At 40.0% G+C, this 17,271-nt stretch overlaps 1 protein-coding gene across 4 annotated transcripts in view; it reads right to left on the bottom strand.

The window, feature by feature from the left end:
- DOCK7 (dedicator of cytokinesis 7) overlaps window positions 1-17,271 on the bottom strand; it is a 125,870-nt gene that overhangs the window by 75,264 nt on the left and 33,335 nt on the right. For all 4 annotated transcript variants that reach the window (XM_035123060.2, XM_035123061.2, XM_035123063.2 and 1 more), the window contains exons 8-14: window positions 15,131-15,197; window positions 13,145-13,294; window positions 10,411-10,491; window positions 10,018-10,183; window positions 8,720-8,862; window positions 5,705-5,798; window positions 4,427-4,589 (exon numbers count right to left, since the gene is read on the bottom strand). In XM_035123060.2, coding sequence (XP_034978951.2) covers window positions 4,427-4,589; window positions 5,705-5,798; window positions 8,720-8,862; window positions 10,018-10,183; window positions 10,411-10,491; window positions 13,145-13,294; window positions 15,131-15,197 — 864 coding nt within the window. The remainder of the gene's footprint in view (window positions 1-4,426; window positions 4,590-5,704; window positions 5,799-8,719; window positions 8,863-10,017; window positions 10,184-10,410; window positions 10,492-13,144; window positions 13,295-15,130; window positions 15,198-17,271) is intronic.

Here is a 17,271-nt window from a genome sequence, read left to right as displayed (position 1 = left end):
TCCGTTCTGGATTTCATTGAAGTGAATGAAGTAAAATTCGATTCTTGCCTAGTAGCTGCCCCCACCCTAGTGACATAGAAAAGTGCACCCCCTTAGCTGCTTCTCTTTTTTTTAAAAAAAAATATTTTTATTAATTTTCCAATTAAAACCAATTATATCACATTCAATATTTCAAATTATACACATATATATATCAATCAAACCGAATGTTATACCAAATCATCTAAAGAATTTTTTATTTGGGTTCCCATGCTTCAAGAAATTGGGAATTCCTCGCAACTGTCCACTGCCGTCTTTTTTCTAAAGTTCAAATCGTCCTCCAAGTTCATAATAATCCAGATCTTCCCCTTACAGTCACATAGATGTTTTCCACTTTCATCCGATTGTTTCCCAGCCGCTGAGATAAATATCAAACAAAGTTTCACAGATGTTCTTTCTCCTGTGTGAGTTAATCAGTCCAGCCTCCCCATAAATCTTAATGGAGCTCCCTGTTGCGTCGAAGCAGCCCGAAGCAGCGCCATCTCAAAAAGCTCAAATCACTTTCGTTTTCTCTCATAGCCATGAAGATTCACGATCATTATAGAATTTACAGCTTTTTCAGGCAGGAGACCCAAACATCAAACCATAAACTCTTGGTAAATTAATGGATCTCCTTGCCCTATAGCTGAACTTAGCTTCAGGTCGCTGCTCCAATTTAAAGTGCGTCACAACTCATAAATCCTCCGAGCGCGTCCAGAACTCCTTCCGCCCGACTAGGGGGAGGCTTTTCTCATCGGCAACTCCACATCTTTAAAAAAATATGCTCAGTAACAACAGTTATAAAGTTCAACTCACACAGTCTTTTGCTTCTCTTTCACTCCAAACAAGCCAGGACATCGCGTCCGGGAAGGTACGAGGCAACAATATGAAGGAAAAAAAAATAAAAACTCACTTCCCTTATCGCTCCGTCCCCATCAATCCTTCTTCCAGATGCAGTACAATCTTTGACTCCTCTCCCTCAGCAGCATAAATTTCTCAGCAGTAAACAGCGCTTCTTCCCCTCCTTCTGAAGTATGTCCATAGATTTAAGCCTAATTATCTTCTTTAACCATGGAAATCCCCGCCATGCAGATTAGCGTCCGGGAGTCCTGGCCCTCGTAAGTGCTCAGCCCAAGCTCCCCCCACTCCAAAAACAGTCGGAGTGGGTCTGGGGGCATCGCGGGCCAGCGGCCCCTCTCCGTAACCCCCGGAGAGGGTAGGGGGTTGCCATTTACTCCCCTAGCAACCGCCAAATTCCTCACGAAGGTCAGAGAGATGGAAAACAGGTCCGCCATTCCTGCAGGCGGAAACCGGAACCCCCCCCTTAGCTGCTTCTCTATAGAAGAATGTCTGCCATTCACCACTCCAGAATTTAGGATACCACTATGGTGATTGTGGCCTCCCACAATTCCTTGCACTAGCCTCTGCTGAGAGAAGGGAAAGGAAACGACACCACTTGCACACCAAGCTAAGCCATGTGAACAAGAATCAATGAGCTCGAGCGAAGTATTAGGGTTGTATTCTCCCCTTTCCTCCTACCACGTAGTTGGGAGAACTTCTGTCAAGTTTAATTTCTCTTTTACATGTTACACTTAATGCATGTGTTTCTTCCTCTTCCTCCTCCTCCTCTTCTTAAATCTAGTATTTAACCCAGGCATCCCCAAACTGCGGCCCTCCAGATGTTTTGGCCTACAACTTCCATGATCCCTAGCTAACAGGACCAGTGGTTGGGGAAGATGGGAATTGTAGTCCAAAACATCTGGAGGGCTGAAGTTTGGGGATGCCTGATTTAGCCCTTTGAATTTCATTGTTGAAGACACAGTAAAGTATCTCTCACAGCTGCTGTGGAGTATCTCAAATAAAGTGTCACATTGCAAATTCATATTAGATCTGCTGCAGGCCTCAAAGATTTGAAAATCTTTACGCTCATCCTCTGCTTGGCTCAATGTCATTTGCTAAATAAACAAATCTATCATTTATATTGGCAAACTGATGACCCATTTCTAATAAGAAAATTTTCACTTTTTAGTAATGTAAAATAAGGATCCACATCCATCACTTTTAGAAATAGATTTCCCTCTTCAGTAGCCTGCCACCTCTCCAAGAAAAAGCAAAGTATCTTTCATCCCAGCTATACAACAAAGCACTGTGTAAAGATTACATGACTATATTATACATATATTATTTGGTAGCACTGTGTCCTTGGGAAGACTTTTACCTGCCTTGATTTATTGCACACTCCCTGATGGTTGGCTGACCACAATTATTATCCCTCTGCCCTAATCCCTAAAAATATACTTAGTTGAAAAGAGACATGGAATTGTCTTCCAAATTCTCTTCCTGATTTGGCATTGAAGTTAATTAAATTTCTCCTTGAGAAACAAGAAATTTGGCCTGTTCCCAGAAGAACAGTCAGGTTTTAGAGAAAGCTGTTTCTGCGATAAAAGAATTTTCAGTTATTCATATGTGATGGCTAAATACAGTTTTCAGAAATATAACTCTTTCCAGCCTTCATCTATTGAATAAAATTAAGACTCTCCACATAAAACCAAATTTGGAAGAAATCACTTTTCAGCTCAGTTAAGCTGTTTGGGGTTGTTGCTTGTTTGTTTTTTGGCCTAGAGTTTTGTGCTGCAGTAAATCAGATTTGGAGAACCTCTTCGATTCCAACTTCCGATATTTTTAGCCTCCAATTTCCATTGGGCCAGTCAGCATGACCGATGGTCAGGAATATTGTTATGTATTTATATTTGTTCTTATATTGTAAACCACCCTGTGATCTTTGGATGAAAGGTGGTATAGAATTTAACAACAACAACAACAACAACAACAACAACAACAACAACAACAACACAGAAGATGAAATCCAACCACATCTGGAGGGCCATGGCTTCCCCATACTTGCAATAAATTATGCAGCAAAGCTTTTGGAAGCATGTCAGCTCTGGAGTGACTTAATAACCTTGGTTACAAAAGGATATAATCCTTTTGCAACTTCACAGTGCCTAACAAACTGAAGTCCAGTCTTGATTTTTATAGCATCAATAACCAAAATGGATGGTGGCATGCTATGAAACCATGCGTTTTACCCTGCTCTTTAGAAATACCTCCATCCAGGTATTCTTGCAAATGGCATCAGACCAGACCAGACCATGGAGACATCTCCTATGTGCAAGTGGTAAAATATGAATCAGGCCTCAGTTTTCTTATTACAAGCAGTTCCCCAAATGAAAAAGCTGCTTCAGACTACCCTAGCACTAGATTAGCTAAACGGAAGACAGAAGGACTTCCAAGGATGATTGTGAAGTGTATTGATTCTGAAAGTTCAGTGGGGAGCAACTGTGAAAGGAAAGAAATGCTCTCCAAGAATCAGATACTTGTCTAAAGAGGAAATGTCCATATTACACAGCATTATAGATGCTACTTGAAGGAAGAGTTCAATGTCCATATTTTCATATAAACTATCAAGTGGAATACAGTAGTCTTATGCCAAACAATCCAACATCTCCATTCCACCACTGCAAGGGTGGACACCTGAAAGGGGATTCACAGGATCTATTTATGGACTCTTCTATAGTGCAATCAATTGCACATTTATATGGCAGCTAAGGTATGTATTCAATGCCCCATTAAGTAACCTCCCACGACACTTGTGCAAAGGGACTGCCCTCCCATTTCTTCCCCCCCCTGCATACCCCCTAAAACTGTTCTGGGGATTTCTCCAACCCTCTGGGGCAGATTTGGGGAGTGTGGTGGCACACATGGGGGGAGAAGGAGAGAAAAGTGTAAATTCTTGTGTTGATGAGACAGTTACTTAGCCCTGCACTAGGTACAAGCCTGTGTCCTTATGGATTCAACAGGGCCAATTTCCAGATAAGAGCATAAGATTGTAGCCACAGTCAAATAAATTAGGAATCTGGATGAATTGTTAAAATATAAAATTCTAAACAGCAATTAGGAGAACATGACAGATAAAATTTAGAATTAAAGCAAAGATGAATACAACACCAGGAGAACATTCCTAGAAATAGGAATTGAAAGACTTAGGGCATCTACATTTATTTCATTTTTTACCGGATTGTATGAACAACAGGATAACAACCAGCCTGTGAACTAGTATATCTTATGTAATCCTCTGAATATGCACTAAACTAAGAACTGGTGACTCTAATCAGTTTCCAGAAATATGAAAACAAAATCCAGAGGATACAGGCTATTATGGGTTTACTAAATGAAAAATGAAAAAGCTTCCCCTGAAGACTCTTTGTCCTCTGAGCAATTACCTGATTACTGAGAGTGTGATTATCCTGAACAGACTTAGCAATCTCTGTGTGATCTGCCTCAATCACTACATCTGGATGAAAGAGAGTACCATGTAAACTAATTAAAATCTAAATTCCACTCTTACCTGTATGTTGTATTTGGAATATAAACATCCCTTGCAGGAAACTCCAGGATCTCTCTTGTTGGTCGTACTCTGCTATCAGGGTAAAGTTTGACTTGCAGCAACTCTGGCGTTAGACAATAATGTGGGTTTTCTGGGGCTGGAGAAATGTCTATCTTCAACTGAGCTATGTGGAGAAAAATTAGCAATATAACCAATCTGGTAAGCAACCATTTGCCTGGCTGCCCATGATGAGTAACAATCATCACCAGGTGGTGAATCAGGAAAACTTTACAAAATATGGTCCTTTTTTTCCTTTTAGCCACAAAGTTCTAATGCTGCTTTGCATAGGTAGGCAGGAATCATGACATAGTGGCAAGAAAACAATGTTAACACCCTTATTTTTATTTACTTATTTTAAAAGTGTGCCTTTAAATATTTATGTTTTATTAGGAACATAGGCCTTATGTAGAGTCTGATCACCAAACCACTAGCAGCCTGTCTGATCACTGGTCTGTCCAGCAGTTTGCCACAGCCAGATGCTAAGTCAGAAAGAAGAGGAGAAATAACTTTCCAAGATCAACACCAAGCCTTGTGTCAAAAGGTTAGTAAAAATGTTTTATGATCTGATCAGTTTGGGGGCTTTACTTGTAATACCTATTTGAGTTTAATAGTCAAAAGGCAAGAAAGTAAATACTCACAATTCTTTTCCAAAAGAAGCAATGTGACGCGATAGCAAATAATATTCTGGAAAGTTAGGATTGTCAATCCCCGGAAGGGGTTTTACTTGCTTAAGGCATTGTTGGAAAAATAATCACTGATATCAAGAATGACTCATAAGGCCTCTCAGATATAAAAATATATTTTTTAAAAAACCCTAATGTATCTTAGCCAAAAATAAAAATGCATAAATCCACAGGGGGGAAAAAATAAGGCCTCTCAGACTTTGTTCCTCCTGGGGGCCCAAATCTGAGTCGTTCAGATCCCAAAAAACCCAAGGGAGCCAGCCACAGAAACAACAGTTTCAGGGGAATTGTGGGAGAAAACGCGATTAATTTGTAGTATTACTTTTCTAGTTCAGCACTGATGAGCTATGGAAAAATAAGGAATTAGCTCTCTGTCCAATGTTTGAATCTCATGGAAGCTACCGATGTGTTATAAAATGGTTTACTGGACCCACATTCTGCTACTGAATAACAAATACTTAAGCAGATACAGAAACAAAATTAAAGCCATTCAAGGTGCCAGTGGCTACTAAACCAAAAAAGGCCTCAGCCTTCTCAGAAAGATCACCAAAAATACCTGTGATAGGTCTCAACCTCCGTAGAACAGAAGATGGCCTTCTCATATCCGCAAGAAACTTGTACAGGTCTTCATCACTCAGGCGGTCACCTTCCTATTGTTAATCAAAAATAAAAGCATGCAGTAACTTTCAACTGTAGAAAAAACCTTTCTTTTTGCATTCTTTATTGCCTTTCATTATATTCCAAGTTTTCAAATAACTGTCTTTATAATCAAATAACCACTAAAGTGTTATGTTTGTGATGGATTGTTTAAATAGCTCTTCTCTGTTTTAAATTATAATATATCCATAACTAGATGAGAGATTTTCTTTTTAATTGCAATCAGGAGTAATTACAGTAGGCCTCCAATTTTAAAAAAAAGACCAGAATGATTTCAGGATGGAGGGAACCACTAATGCTCATTTTATTCTCATTTTAAAAGTAAAACAAGGCATATAGTTCTGACTTCTCTATTCAACTGATCAGAGCAACTTCCTTTGACTTACCAGTAGTAGTTATACTCCTATCTGACCAGGAAGAGCATCAGAACCATAGAGCCTACAAATGCACTGCGGAGTCTCTAGCAGCAAAACTAAACTACAGTATTTCTTCCTTTACATTGCAATAATCAGGCCACATTACAGAAAGATTTCACTGGGTGTTCATTGAGAATTGCGCTGAAGTAAGTGGCCTTAAAAACTGCAGTATGATATCCATCTTGATTAAAGGTAAGAACACCAACTGTTTTGCTACAGCCCTTTCATACCCCCTTTGCACATGAATCATAGGGGAAGGGGAAGGGCCACAGCTCTCTGCTTTGCATGCAGTAAGTCGCAGTCTCAAGTTCCAGCATCTCCAGGTAAGCCTGGTAATGCCCTTTGGAGAGCAGCTGCCAGCCAGTGTAGACCATATGGAGGTAGATGGACCACTAGTTTGAAGGCAGCTTCCTATGTGTTCTACACATAGAAAGGACGTATGCTACTAAAGGTTGTGCAGCTTTCCCTAGCCCCATCCTATGTTAATTGTTGATGCCCGATAGGCCACAGCTAACATGGGTAGACCTCTATGCAAGCTGTGGCCGTGCGCAACTGGGCTTCCCTTGCAGACATCCACACCTAACACATGGATGTTATGGTAGGGCCAAGGACCAAGATGAACCAAGCAACCCTTTCTATGCAGGAAATCTGTTTTCTCGAGACTGGTGCAAAGTGATAAACTTAAGTGATAATAATGAAGGGCTGCGGTTCCCAGGTTGCTGGGCACAAATATCTGCTCTACCTTTCTCATCAGAAATGAGCTTGTGTCACACTGCCCTGAACCACTTATGCTAGGCAAGTTGCTAATTAGTTTGCTATTTGCTTGTAATGGAAAAATTGCCCACAGTGTGAACAATTTCATTCCCTGCAACCTACTAGACAGTGCACATGATTAAAGCGGATTTCCAGTATAATGCACTGTTATGGGATGGTGGGAATTAGAATATAATGCTGAGAATATAGAATTTAGGTCAAATGTAGTTACTTCAGCAGCTAGCAAGAGTGCTAAGTTAAGTAAAAGAAGAAAAATAAAAACCTTGGTTGATATATACTTTATTTAACAGTTGCCAACATAACCTTGGTTTTAAAATACGATATTCTCAGTTCTCTGTTAATATAGAAACAGTTTTGAAAACTGCATCTGAACTTTCAACTAGAAATGCACACAAATATTCTAGATTTATCTTTCTTAATCCTAGCATGCTGCTTATGGGAATCCTTACATGACCCAGAATCTCAAAGTCCTTGTTTTAAAAATCTCTTAATCTGCCTCCTTGCAAAAGTCAAGGTGTAGTGGGAGTATTGATCTGGTTTTTTTCAGATCAGTAGACCAAGGTGCTGACCACCTTTGCTGGTATTGTGGTGTTAACATAAAGAAGCACCAATTTTGCATAATCTCTGCAGAGCCTATCTAAAATGCCCTGAATTTTTGTGAAGTGAGCTGGCATATCTTCTCCCGATACCCTTTACAGTGGTACCTCGGGTAAAGAACTTAATTCATTCTGGAGGTCCGTTCTTAACCTAAAACTGTTCTTAACCCGAGGTACCACTTTAGCTAATGGGGCCTCTCACTGCCACCACGTGATTTCCGTTCTCATCCTGAAGCAAAGTTCTTAACCCGAGGTACTATTTCTGGGTTAGCAGAGTCTGTAACCTGAAGCGTCTGTAACCCGAAGTACTTGTTGCCCATAACATGTGGTTTGAATTTACCTGTATCCTTGCACCAGTGTTAGAAACTGAGATATGAAAGCTACCGGTAGGAGCTAAATGGCACCTTAAACCTAGGTTGTGGGCGCAACAACGGAATGTCTAGGCACTTTTTTTATAACAAGAATACAAAGCTGAAAATGACTGAACTACAGCTAAAATTTTATGTTCATTTTTCACATGGTCTAGTCCTCCCCCTGCCCATTCCCCTAATATTCTTAAGAGGCTCTCTTTAGTCTTCAGAGTAGCTGGAAGTGGAGAGCAGAAAAAGGTCCTCATTTCCTTCCACTCTGCAGTTTAAATCTGAAACCTTAGGCACAGTACTGTGCCCAGAGCTCAGAAACTGCTCGCGCTAATTAAATTCCCTGTCGCAAAATGTGCCTAGAACAATGGGAGTTTCAAACACTATTTTGCACCAACCCAAAAAACAAAATAAGTGATTCATTGACCCTGGTCATAAACTTCTCTTATTTATTTTGGATTTTTAGCTTGCCCATTCTGAAAGCTCAGTGTTACTAAACGAATTGCTTTAAAATAGCTGAATTGTAATACAATGTGAGATGCAATAAAATTGCAATTTAAAAGCAAGCAGCATCTAGCACAGAGCATTACAACTTCCACAACCAGGAGAAAAATCATTAAGTGGTATTCCACGACCGTCAGTAATTTTCAAGTGGTTTACAAAGGGAAAAGTTTGGGAACCACTGGTCTAGGGCTAAAAACTCCTGTGCCAGTCCCTAAAGTGTGAAGACCGTGATGTAATGTTACCGTGAGAATGAATCGTGTAATACCTGTTTAAAGAAGTTTGTCACCGTGAGTGTAGCTGGTCTAAAGTTAGTCAGGTTGCAGGCCTCATCCCCACTCGTCGTCCTTTCCAAGGAACGCCTGCCGACAATGCTAGAATTCCTCCTCTCTGACCACGACCCTTTGCGTTCTTTAAGAAAGAAAGCAGGGGAAAAACAGAGCCAAAATAAAGTCAAATAACTACAATTGTTTTAGGAGCCAGCATGTGAAGAGAATGGCAGTTGCTTGAAATCATGAGAAAAGCAAGACGGAATGGGTGGTTAATGCTAAGACAATCGCACTCCTGAGGCATTAGGAAACAATGAAGCACAGCTGAATACTTCTGCTCCTCTCACATCAACCATACCTCAGTGCCTTGTGCCTATTACGAAAGTCTTTATCATGTGGAGAATTATGTTTTTCTCCTAGTGCAAAAAATGATGAAGTTGGCAGTTTTGGGAGGGTGTAGGGGATGAGGAAGATGCTGAACAGTGGTTTCAGATGAGCTGTGCCGCTCACAACGATTAATCCACTCCTTTGGAAAATGCTCATCAGCCTGAAACACTCTCTCAGACTTAGTTCTAGAGAGCATAACAGATGGTTTACGAGGAAAATCCTTGAAAGATAAACGTATTTGTTATTACAGGCTTGTCCTTTTTCCTTTCACCCCATTACCGAGGCTTGGGCAAGGGAAAAAAATAGGCAAAGCAAGCTGATAAACACATATTGTGCACCAGGCCCGAATGCAAACCCTGAGGCGTTCAAAAATCAAAAACAACACAACTATTTTGTTGGATCAGAGTAGTGATCCTTCGAAAATGTGGCATCCTTTCTCCAAGGACTGAGCGAAATTAAAGGTGCCACAAAGATGGGGCAAAATAGGGGAGGCTAATGGCAATCCAGGAAAAGCTTTTACTGAAGCAGCAGCTTAAAACTTTAAAAGAGATAGCAAGAAAGTGTGATGGATAAATAAGAGAAGGCTGTAGAGCAGCATGGCAGAAGAATGGGGCAAGGAAGGAGAGGCGCTGAAAGCAGCAGAGAACGTTAGCCCCTGACATTCAATTAGAGAAGACTCAAAAGTTAGGAATGGCGCACATACTACCATCTTCTATATAACTGTACCACCACTTTTATTTCGAAGGAAAGCCCCAGTTCAAAACAAAAAGATGTTATGGATCAAGGCCCTGCAGCTGGTTTTTCTTCAAAATAGAAGTAGCCATTTTAAGTACGCTGTTTCAAAGCGTAAATGACATGATTCAGTTTGTGTTAAGATTAACAATCACTTTGTAATTATCTAGATACCTACCTCCTGCAGAAATTTCCACTTCTGTAGAGTCCCTCTCCAAACTTCCAGCGCTGCTGACTATGTTCATTAAATGAATGGCCGTCCATGCAAAAGGCATGCGATATCTGCCAAGCCTTTGGCAAAATTGTTCTGATTGACTTTTCAGTTTCTCTAGCTTTTCCTTGTTCTGCAGAGGTAAAACCCCAAAACTTACAAAATTGAAACATTTCTGAATTTTTTTTATACTGCCTCTACTATAAATAAATGCTGGGTTTTCAATAGAAGGAAGTACTGTTTCATTAATGTATGATTTTTTAAAAAAATGAGAAACTTGCAACTGTTTTAAGGGCTACAGAACTATTAAAAAAAAGGCACCACCTGCATTTAGGTCGAAACTCATTGAAAACTGCTTACCTTTGCAGCATCTGCTTCTTTTAAAATCATATATGGCTCTGCACACTCCCCAATATCTCCCTGTTGTAGTACCTTTTCCAGCTGTGGGGATGGGAAGTGGGATGGGATTGAAGAAGGAAAGGAAGAGGCAAGCATGATGTTGGAGATACGTACATCACACACATACACAACGAACTGACTACCCAGCACAGTTTTAGCTACCCACCCAGACACCAGCAGGTAGACTGCCTTTCCTATTTTGCACCAGCAAGATAAACTGCAACTATAAAAGGTAAAGAGCTATGTATGTGCAAGCAATTTCAATTGCATATTCAATGCCCCTGCAGAAGTCACAGAGGAGCCCCTGCCTAAAGCTTTGGCTTTGGGGCTTTGATTGGTTGAAAGCCAAACCAAGGCATTGTTGTTGAATGTGCCAGGCTCTGAAACATCTAATTACAAGTGAGATCAGACAAGGGAAGAAGAAAAATGCAGTGTGGAGTCTTCCTGTTCGGGTTTCCTGCCACTCCATTCCATTCTCCCCACCGAGCAGTTGGCCAGCACTCCGCAGCTACTGAGCATGCTCAATTCTCATTGGTCCACCCCCACCCCACCCCAGTTTTTGTACTTCTGCAAACCTTGATATTTCCCCAAAGCCTGCTGATACCTCCACCTACATCTTCTGTGTGGATGCTGCCATTGTGGCTACATATAGCTACCTAACTAATTTACTGTAAAATATGTATGGGAATTTAAAAAGGAGACACAGCTAAGCAAGACTTTCTGAAAGCATTATTACTTTCTTCAAGGAGAATTTTGGGAAAAACATGTAGGGGTGCTGTAAACATTCACCATGAATGTTTTATTTAGCTGTCTCTCTTTAAGAGAAAGTATCAAGCCTTGAAGCAAGGCAGAGAGCTTATGATGAACAGTTTTACCCAGATAGTTTCTTATCTTTTGGCATTTATATTTCTAAAGATCCTTTTGCACAGCTCAATTCAAATGTCACCGAGAGAGGTTAATAACATGGCATTCATTTAGAGAGGCTTTCTTTTCGTACTGCTGGTGGGGAAACCCGGGCTATGCTATAAACAAGACAAGTTCGCTCCCTCATAGATATCATATGTGGATGAAGTGAGCAAACAAGCTGAAGGAGGAGGCAAGAAGGGGGGGGGACGACATTTAGGAAACACGCTTGTTCCCAGCAACTAACCATATTCATACATTCACCCTAATCTGACACAATGATATGGCCACGTAAACAGGTTTTTGCATGTGCTCCTCTTGCTGGATCTGGAAATACTTCTGCATAAGGATGCTTCATGAGCAATTTATGATACTGGATGTCTTCACCTAGCACACAGGCATGTTTCCTTGACTCCAAAAAGCATCAAAACAGATGGTCAGCACCATCAGTTTGGACAATACTGATGATCTGTGAGGAGGTGGAAGGTGCTAAATTCAGCCCAAGTTCTACATCTTATCAATTGGGGCGGGTGGGGCGGGGTGGGGGTTAAGGTTGGCTTGGAACCCAAGTCCCTCCTCCCGCTCTTTCAAAAGCACAAATGGCACTGCCAAGGCTGACAGTTCCAAACATTTGCTGGGCAGCTAAGTATGCAGATCAGTTAACCTCAACCTGGTATCCTTCAGATGTTCTGGACTGCAATTCCCATTATCCCTAGGAACCAGGGAAATGGGTTGAGGAAGGTTGCGTAGGATGGCATAGCTAGTGTGGTTAGGTTTTGGAAGCAGGAAGTTTTCTAAAAAAAACTAATTCTTCTCACATTGCCCAAATCACATTTGGGCCCAGATTACATTGCAAACAGCCATTTCACAAACTAAGTGGCAGGGGAATTATCTAAAAAGGAGCACAATATATGATGGCACCTAGCCTGTGACATATGACAAGCTATTTTTCTGGCTTATTTATCTTGCTCATGTCCTTTTTCCTTCTCACAGACCAAAAACCTAGCTCTATTTTCAACAAATGACTGCTAGCTAGGCTCATCTCATTGAGTTTACAAGCATTAATGTGCAAGTGTAAGCTCTTTGAGGTAGATTGCATGGTTTTAATCTTTTTCTCTTTTCTTGTAAAAATCAACTACTGTGAATATATGCAGATTCTGGCTTCAGAAGGTATGCAATGAGACGTGTGCAAAATTTGAGAACAGAATCTCCTCTTAACGCTGCTGTCAATGAGGCTTCCCTCTTGCTTCAGCAATTTGGGACAATGCAACGTGAATCTCAATCTTAACATATTTCCCATGGCATTAGGAAGCTTTTCTTCTTCTTCTTAAAAAATTCTATTGCATAGTGACTATCTTAAGTGCCTCCCCCAGGCTAAGGCATTGCTCTATTGCCCTATCTGCTTTCAGAGTTCAGTAATGTTACAAGTCTAAGGCAAGAAAGGTCAAAGCAAGCATTGTCTTTGGACAGAGTCTATTTCTTAGTATCAAAAATCAAACTTCTGGAGATTGAATTTAGTCATTCTCAAATTGAAGAGTTCAGTCAGCTACAGGAAATGGCAACACGAAGCAGGGTCATGCTGGAATCTGATTTTCACAAGATTTGTGGCTTTCCTTTCAGTTTTCCCTATTGAGGAAGGATAAAATAAACATAGTACCAGCAAAATGCAACCAGATGGTATGTTTTTCTTAATAAATTGTTATATGGGCACAGAAACTTTAGCTTATTCATGCCAGGAGATAATACAGTTTTCCAAGTTAAAGATTCATAAAGGGGGAAAAATATTTCTTACCTTTATTACTAGAAAGACATCCTGAGAAGGATATGTAATAGAAAAAATGGCTGACCGGGCCAGCGTGGTTATAGCAGCAGGTGGGACATGAGGGCGCAGCATCCCTTTCATTTGTTCAGAGTTTAAATCAAAGTAGAAGTTCTCTGAAATCTAAAAGAAAATAATAGCTAATTACACTGAAATATATCCAAAGGCTTCACCAAAATAAAAAAATGTAAGAAAAAAATGTTAGCTGTTAATTTCACTTTCACACCAACTATTATTAGCTTTTAACAGCAGACAAAAAAACCCTGTTAGCTAGCTGAATTGTTCATTTCTTAACAGGCAATATATCTATTTGTCCCAATATGATTTGGGCTTATTTTAAAATAAACCACCACACCAAAAAAAACCCTCTGTGGCCCAACAATGATACCACAGAGAAGTATAAGCATTCCAACAAATAAGCAAGGCAATGGCTTTGAAACCAATATACTCAAAGAGTATATTATTATTATTATTACTCAAAGCAGCATGCACATGGATCCACTTCTCCACTCATCACCCTCTCCTTGGTACATGCTCCATTGCCATCCATCAAGAATGACAAGAGAGCCCCAGCCTTCCTCCCTAACTTGGACCTGGATACGTAGTGGAAAACAATCCAGTATAGCTTTGCTAATTTGAGATAGCTCGATGCAGCTACGGGGAACATCACCATCCCCCTCTAGAGGCAACCTAGAGAGAAAGATTTGGTAGCGGGCAGCTCAAGTGTTTGGATAGCAAAGGTTTTAGTTATCGTTGGGCTTGCCAGTTTCCCCTCTCCTTCAGATAATTTCCAACCAGATACCTGATAATCTGAAAATATACTTTAGGGGATTTGGTTTTGATAGATTAGATAGATTAGATAGATAGATAGATAGATAGATAAGATAGATTAGATAGATAGATAGATAGATAGATAGATAGATAGATAGATAGATAGATAGATGATAGATAGATCCTCTTTTTTTGGCAAGGATGAATGGTCCTGCTCAAACACCCTTCTCACCTTAGGCCCAAAATAACAGATACTAGTACCCAACAGTTGTTGGGCATGTCAACGAAGCCCTCTCATAAGGAAATATAATTTGGATTGAAGTGGGAACTTTTCAACTGTAAATCTAGCTTCTTAAAATGATATTGTGTAGTTCCTCTGCACGTGACTGAGGCAGGAGCAAAGAATTGTGGGGGGCAGGCTGAATCTCCTCAGACTTTTCCCCCTGCCTTGACGGAGCAGTTCACTCCCCGCCCCCAAGTTCTCACTGTTTCCCTTATATTTAGTTAAGTTTTCTTTCATTATTTCTCTTTGTACTCTTCCTTCTTTGCATTGTGTTACGTTGTCTTCATTTGCTTTCACTCTCTTCATGTTTTCTTTTCCTCCACTGGGGCATTAAAAAAAAACAACACAAGCCCTTCCTCTCCACTTGCTGCTTATCATTATTTCTTAACTTCCTTGCTGTTCTGCATTGCTTCCTGAACTTTATTTGGTTTATTTCATTTATTTTTCTATTGCAATCATAAAAAATATAGAAGTGGAACAAACTCAGGGGGCCATCAAGTTTCACTCTCCCTGTTGGAATCAGATGTTTTTAGTTATGTTCACTGCATTTTGCCTATTTGGGCTGATATACACCACCCTGAGCTCTTTTTTAAAAAAAGGGTGTTCTAGAAATATCCTAAATACACTAAATAAATAAACAAAATAATCAGGCAACCGGTGGGATAGTTTATTGTATCCAGCAACTGCCACCATTCTTTACAGGTTTTGCTTTTTGTAGTACTTTCAGCTCCTTCTGTTCTACTTTCTATTTCTTAATGTAATTTTGAATAACAGGGATGAAAAACGCAGTATTCCAGTGAAGACTTCAAGTGCTCTTAAGCAGAGAGGTGTTGTTACCACCTATGTCTTACTGCATATGGTTCAAACACCATGCAAATTAAGCAAGCATCAAGTAGATAACTCACCTTTTTCTTTTCCTTAACGTCGTACAATGCCAAACTTGCAAAAATCGGCTCTATTTCAATTTCAAATCTTAAAGGAGAAAGAAAGTTTAGCTCTATTTCTTAGATTTTTCCATTTTATATACAACCAAACAGCAACAAGGTTATTTCCCAACTGAAGCTGCACTAATGCAGCTGTGTGGCTCCCTAGAAATAACTTTAGGATGCCGTAGCTCAGGGGTAAAATACATGTTCTGCATACCAAAAGGACGCAGGTTCAATCCCTGCTGTCTCCAAGGTATGACTCAGAAAGATTCCTGTCTGAAGCCCTGGAGAGTCACCATCTGTCACTTTCGACAATACTGCACTAGACAAACCAATTGTCAGATGATGATTTTTTGAATTTGTATACCACCCTCCATCTGAAGATCACAGGGCAGTTCACAACTTCTGGGAAACACATACTGCTGACTTTACTTAACAGTTGTGCCATCTAAAGCAGTCCTGCAAAACCCAAACCTGCAACAAGTTCCCCTGATCTGATCCTGCATGGGGCCTAAACAGCAGCACCAGCTGACGTACCTCATCCGAAATATGCTGGTGTTTAAAACAGGTTGTCAGCCAGTTTGATTGCAGCTTATGCACTTTTGCATATTGCTATTCATGAACCTTTTAAAATCTGCTGAGTATTACGAGATCTCAGGTCATAATCTTAAACAGGCTTCTAATAAAATCAGTAGGAGTTGTTGTTTAGCACTTAGGCATGAATGGGAATGGATAGCAAACTGGGTCAAAGCCCTACCCAAAGACCATTATTTGCAACTGTTGAGCTAAAATCAACAGTCCTTCTGCATAAAGTGTTTAGGAGCAGGGTGTTAATCACAAATAGCTTTATCTCTTTTAAATGAAGCTCTCCAAAGCTGCCAATACCAGAATTAATGAATTTACTCCCTGGAGATCAATGAGATTATGTCTTTTGTATCAATCAGCTGTTCACCATGGCTTCTATCTTTCTATCACTGGTAGCAGAGAACGAAGAAAAGAACCGCAAGTCTCAAAACTGTCCCTCTCTTACCACTAATGGTATCTATTGACAGTTAAATAATGGCTATTAGCTAATAAAGACTGCCTTCAAAACACTTCTGCTCAAAAGCAAGTCCCATTCATTCCAATAATTGCTCACCACAATTTTTTGAACAGATGGCAGAACACCCTTGCATTTATGACAACTTTTAGACATTGTGATATACTCTGACCTTGTCTGGGATATTTTTCTCTAACACCTGGAAGAATCTGCTGGTGTATATGACTCTTCACTGTCTTGTTACTGCTAGTTTGTTGATCAATACCTGTAATGTTCTTTGTTCTTTTATAAATGCTAGTATTGTAGCTAATTATTGCATTTTTATATTACTTCATTTATAATGGACTTTGTTGAATGATGCAGGACTAAAATCGCAGAACCAAATAAAACATTTCAGTTTTGAGTATGTGGGCTTAAAGTTCCTAAAACTATAAAAACTATATTATACATATTTGCCCTTCCATGAACTAAACACAATTCACATTCTATTTTTAAAAAAGAGCACAAGATAAACATGAACTATGTACAATAAAGACAAACATCATTTCCTCGGATCTAATATGGATTTCTGTAAAAGGAAAATCTTAATTAACTGCTGTAATTTGTTTTTTATATAGCCATTCACTGCACAAGAGTTGTCCTGGGAACTGTATTCTGGTACAACAACCTGTAAAAGGCTATACCATGGAATCATCTGGATTAGTGTGAGGACTTAAAAGCAGCTCTCCTCTAGGAGGCAATTCCAACATATATCTCAGTTACGAGAGGCACTCTCGTCTAACTGGAGCTCCCTAACAAGAAGGGTTGACCTAAGTGAGGACACACAAGATGAATACAGCCATGTGGAAAATCAGTTTTGTGCTTTATTTCTCTAAGGGAATACCAGTAAAATTTTACCTCGTGTTATTAGAGAAGAGTTATAGGCAATGAACCAGCTGCAGGTAACCCTACATTCAGGAGCTCCACTTCATTAAACTTGTTTAACAGGTTTCTCTTCTCCCCAGTGAAAGCTTTGCTAACTGCCTCAAGTCTCAAGTCTTAAAGAGGCAGCCATGGATTTAAAGACTCAACTTTGTCTTAA

Source organism: Zootoca vivipara, chromosome 7 (genome assembly GCF_963506605.1).
Source record: "Zootoca vivipara chromosome 7, rZooViv1.1, whole genome shotgun sequence".
In the NCBI taxonomy this organism is placed as follows: domain Eukaryota; kingdom Metazoa; phylum Chordata; class Lepidosauria; order Squamata; family Lacertidae; genus Zootoca; species Zootoca vivipara.
The sequence above is the reverse complement of the archived record's forward strand: the minus strand, read 5'-3'. Positions and strand labels throughout refer to the sequence as shown.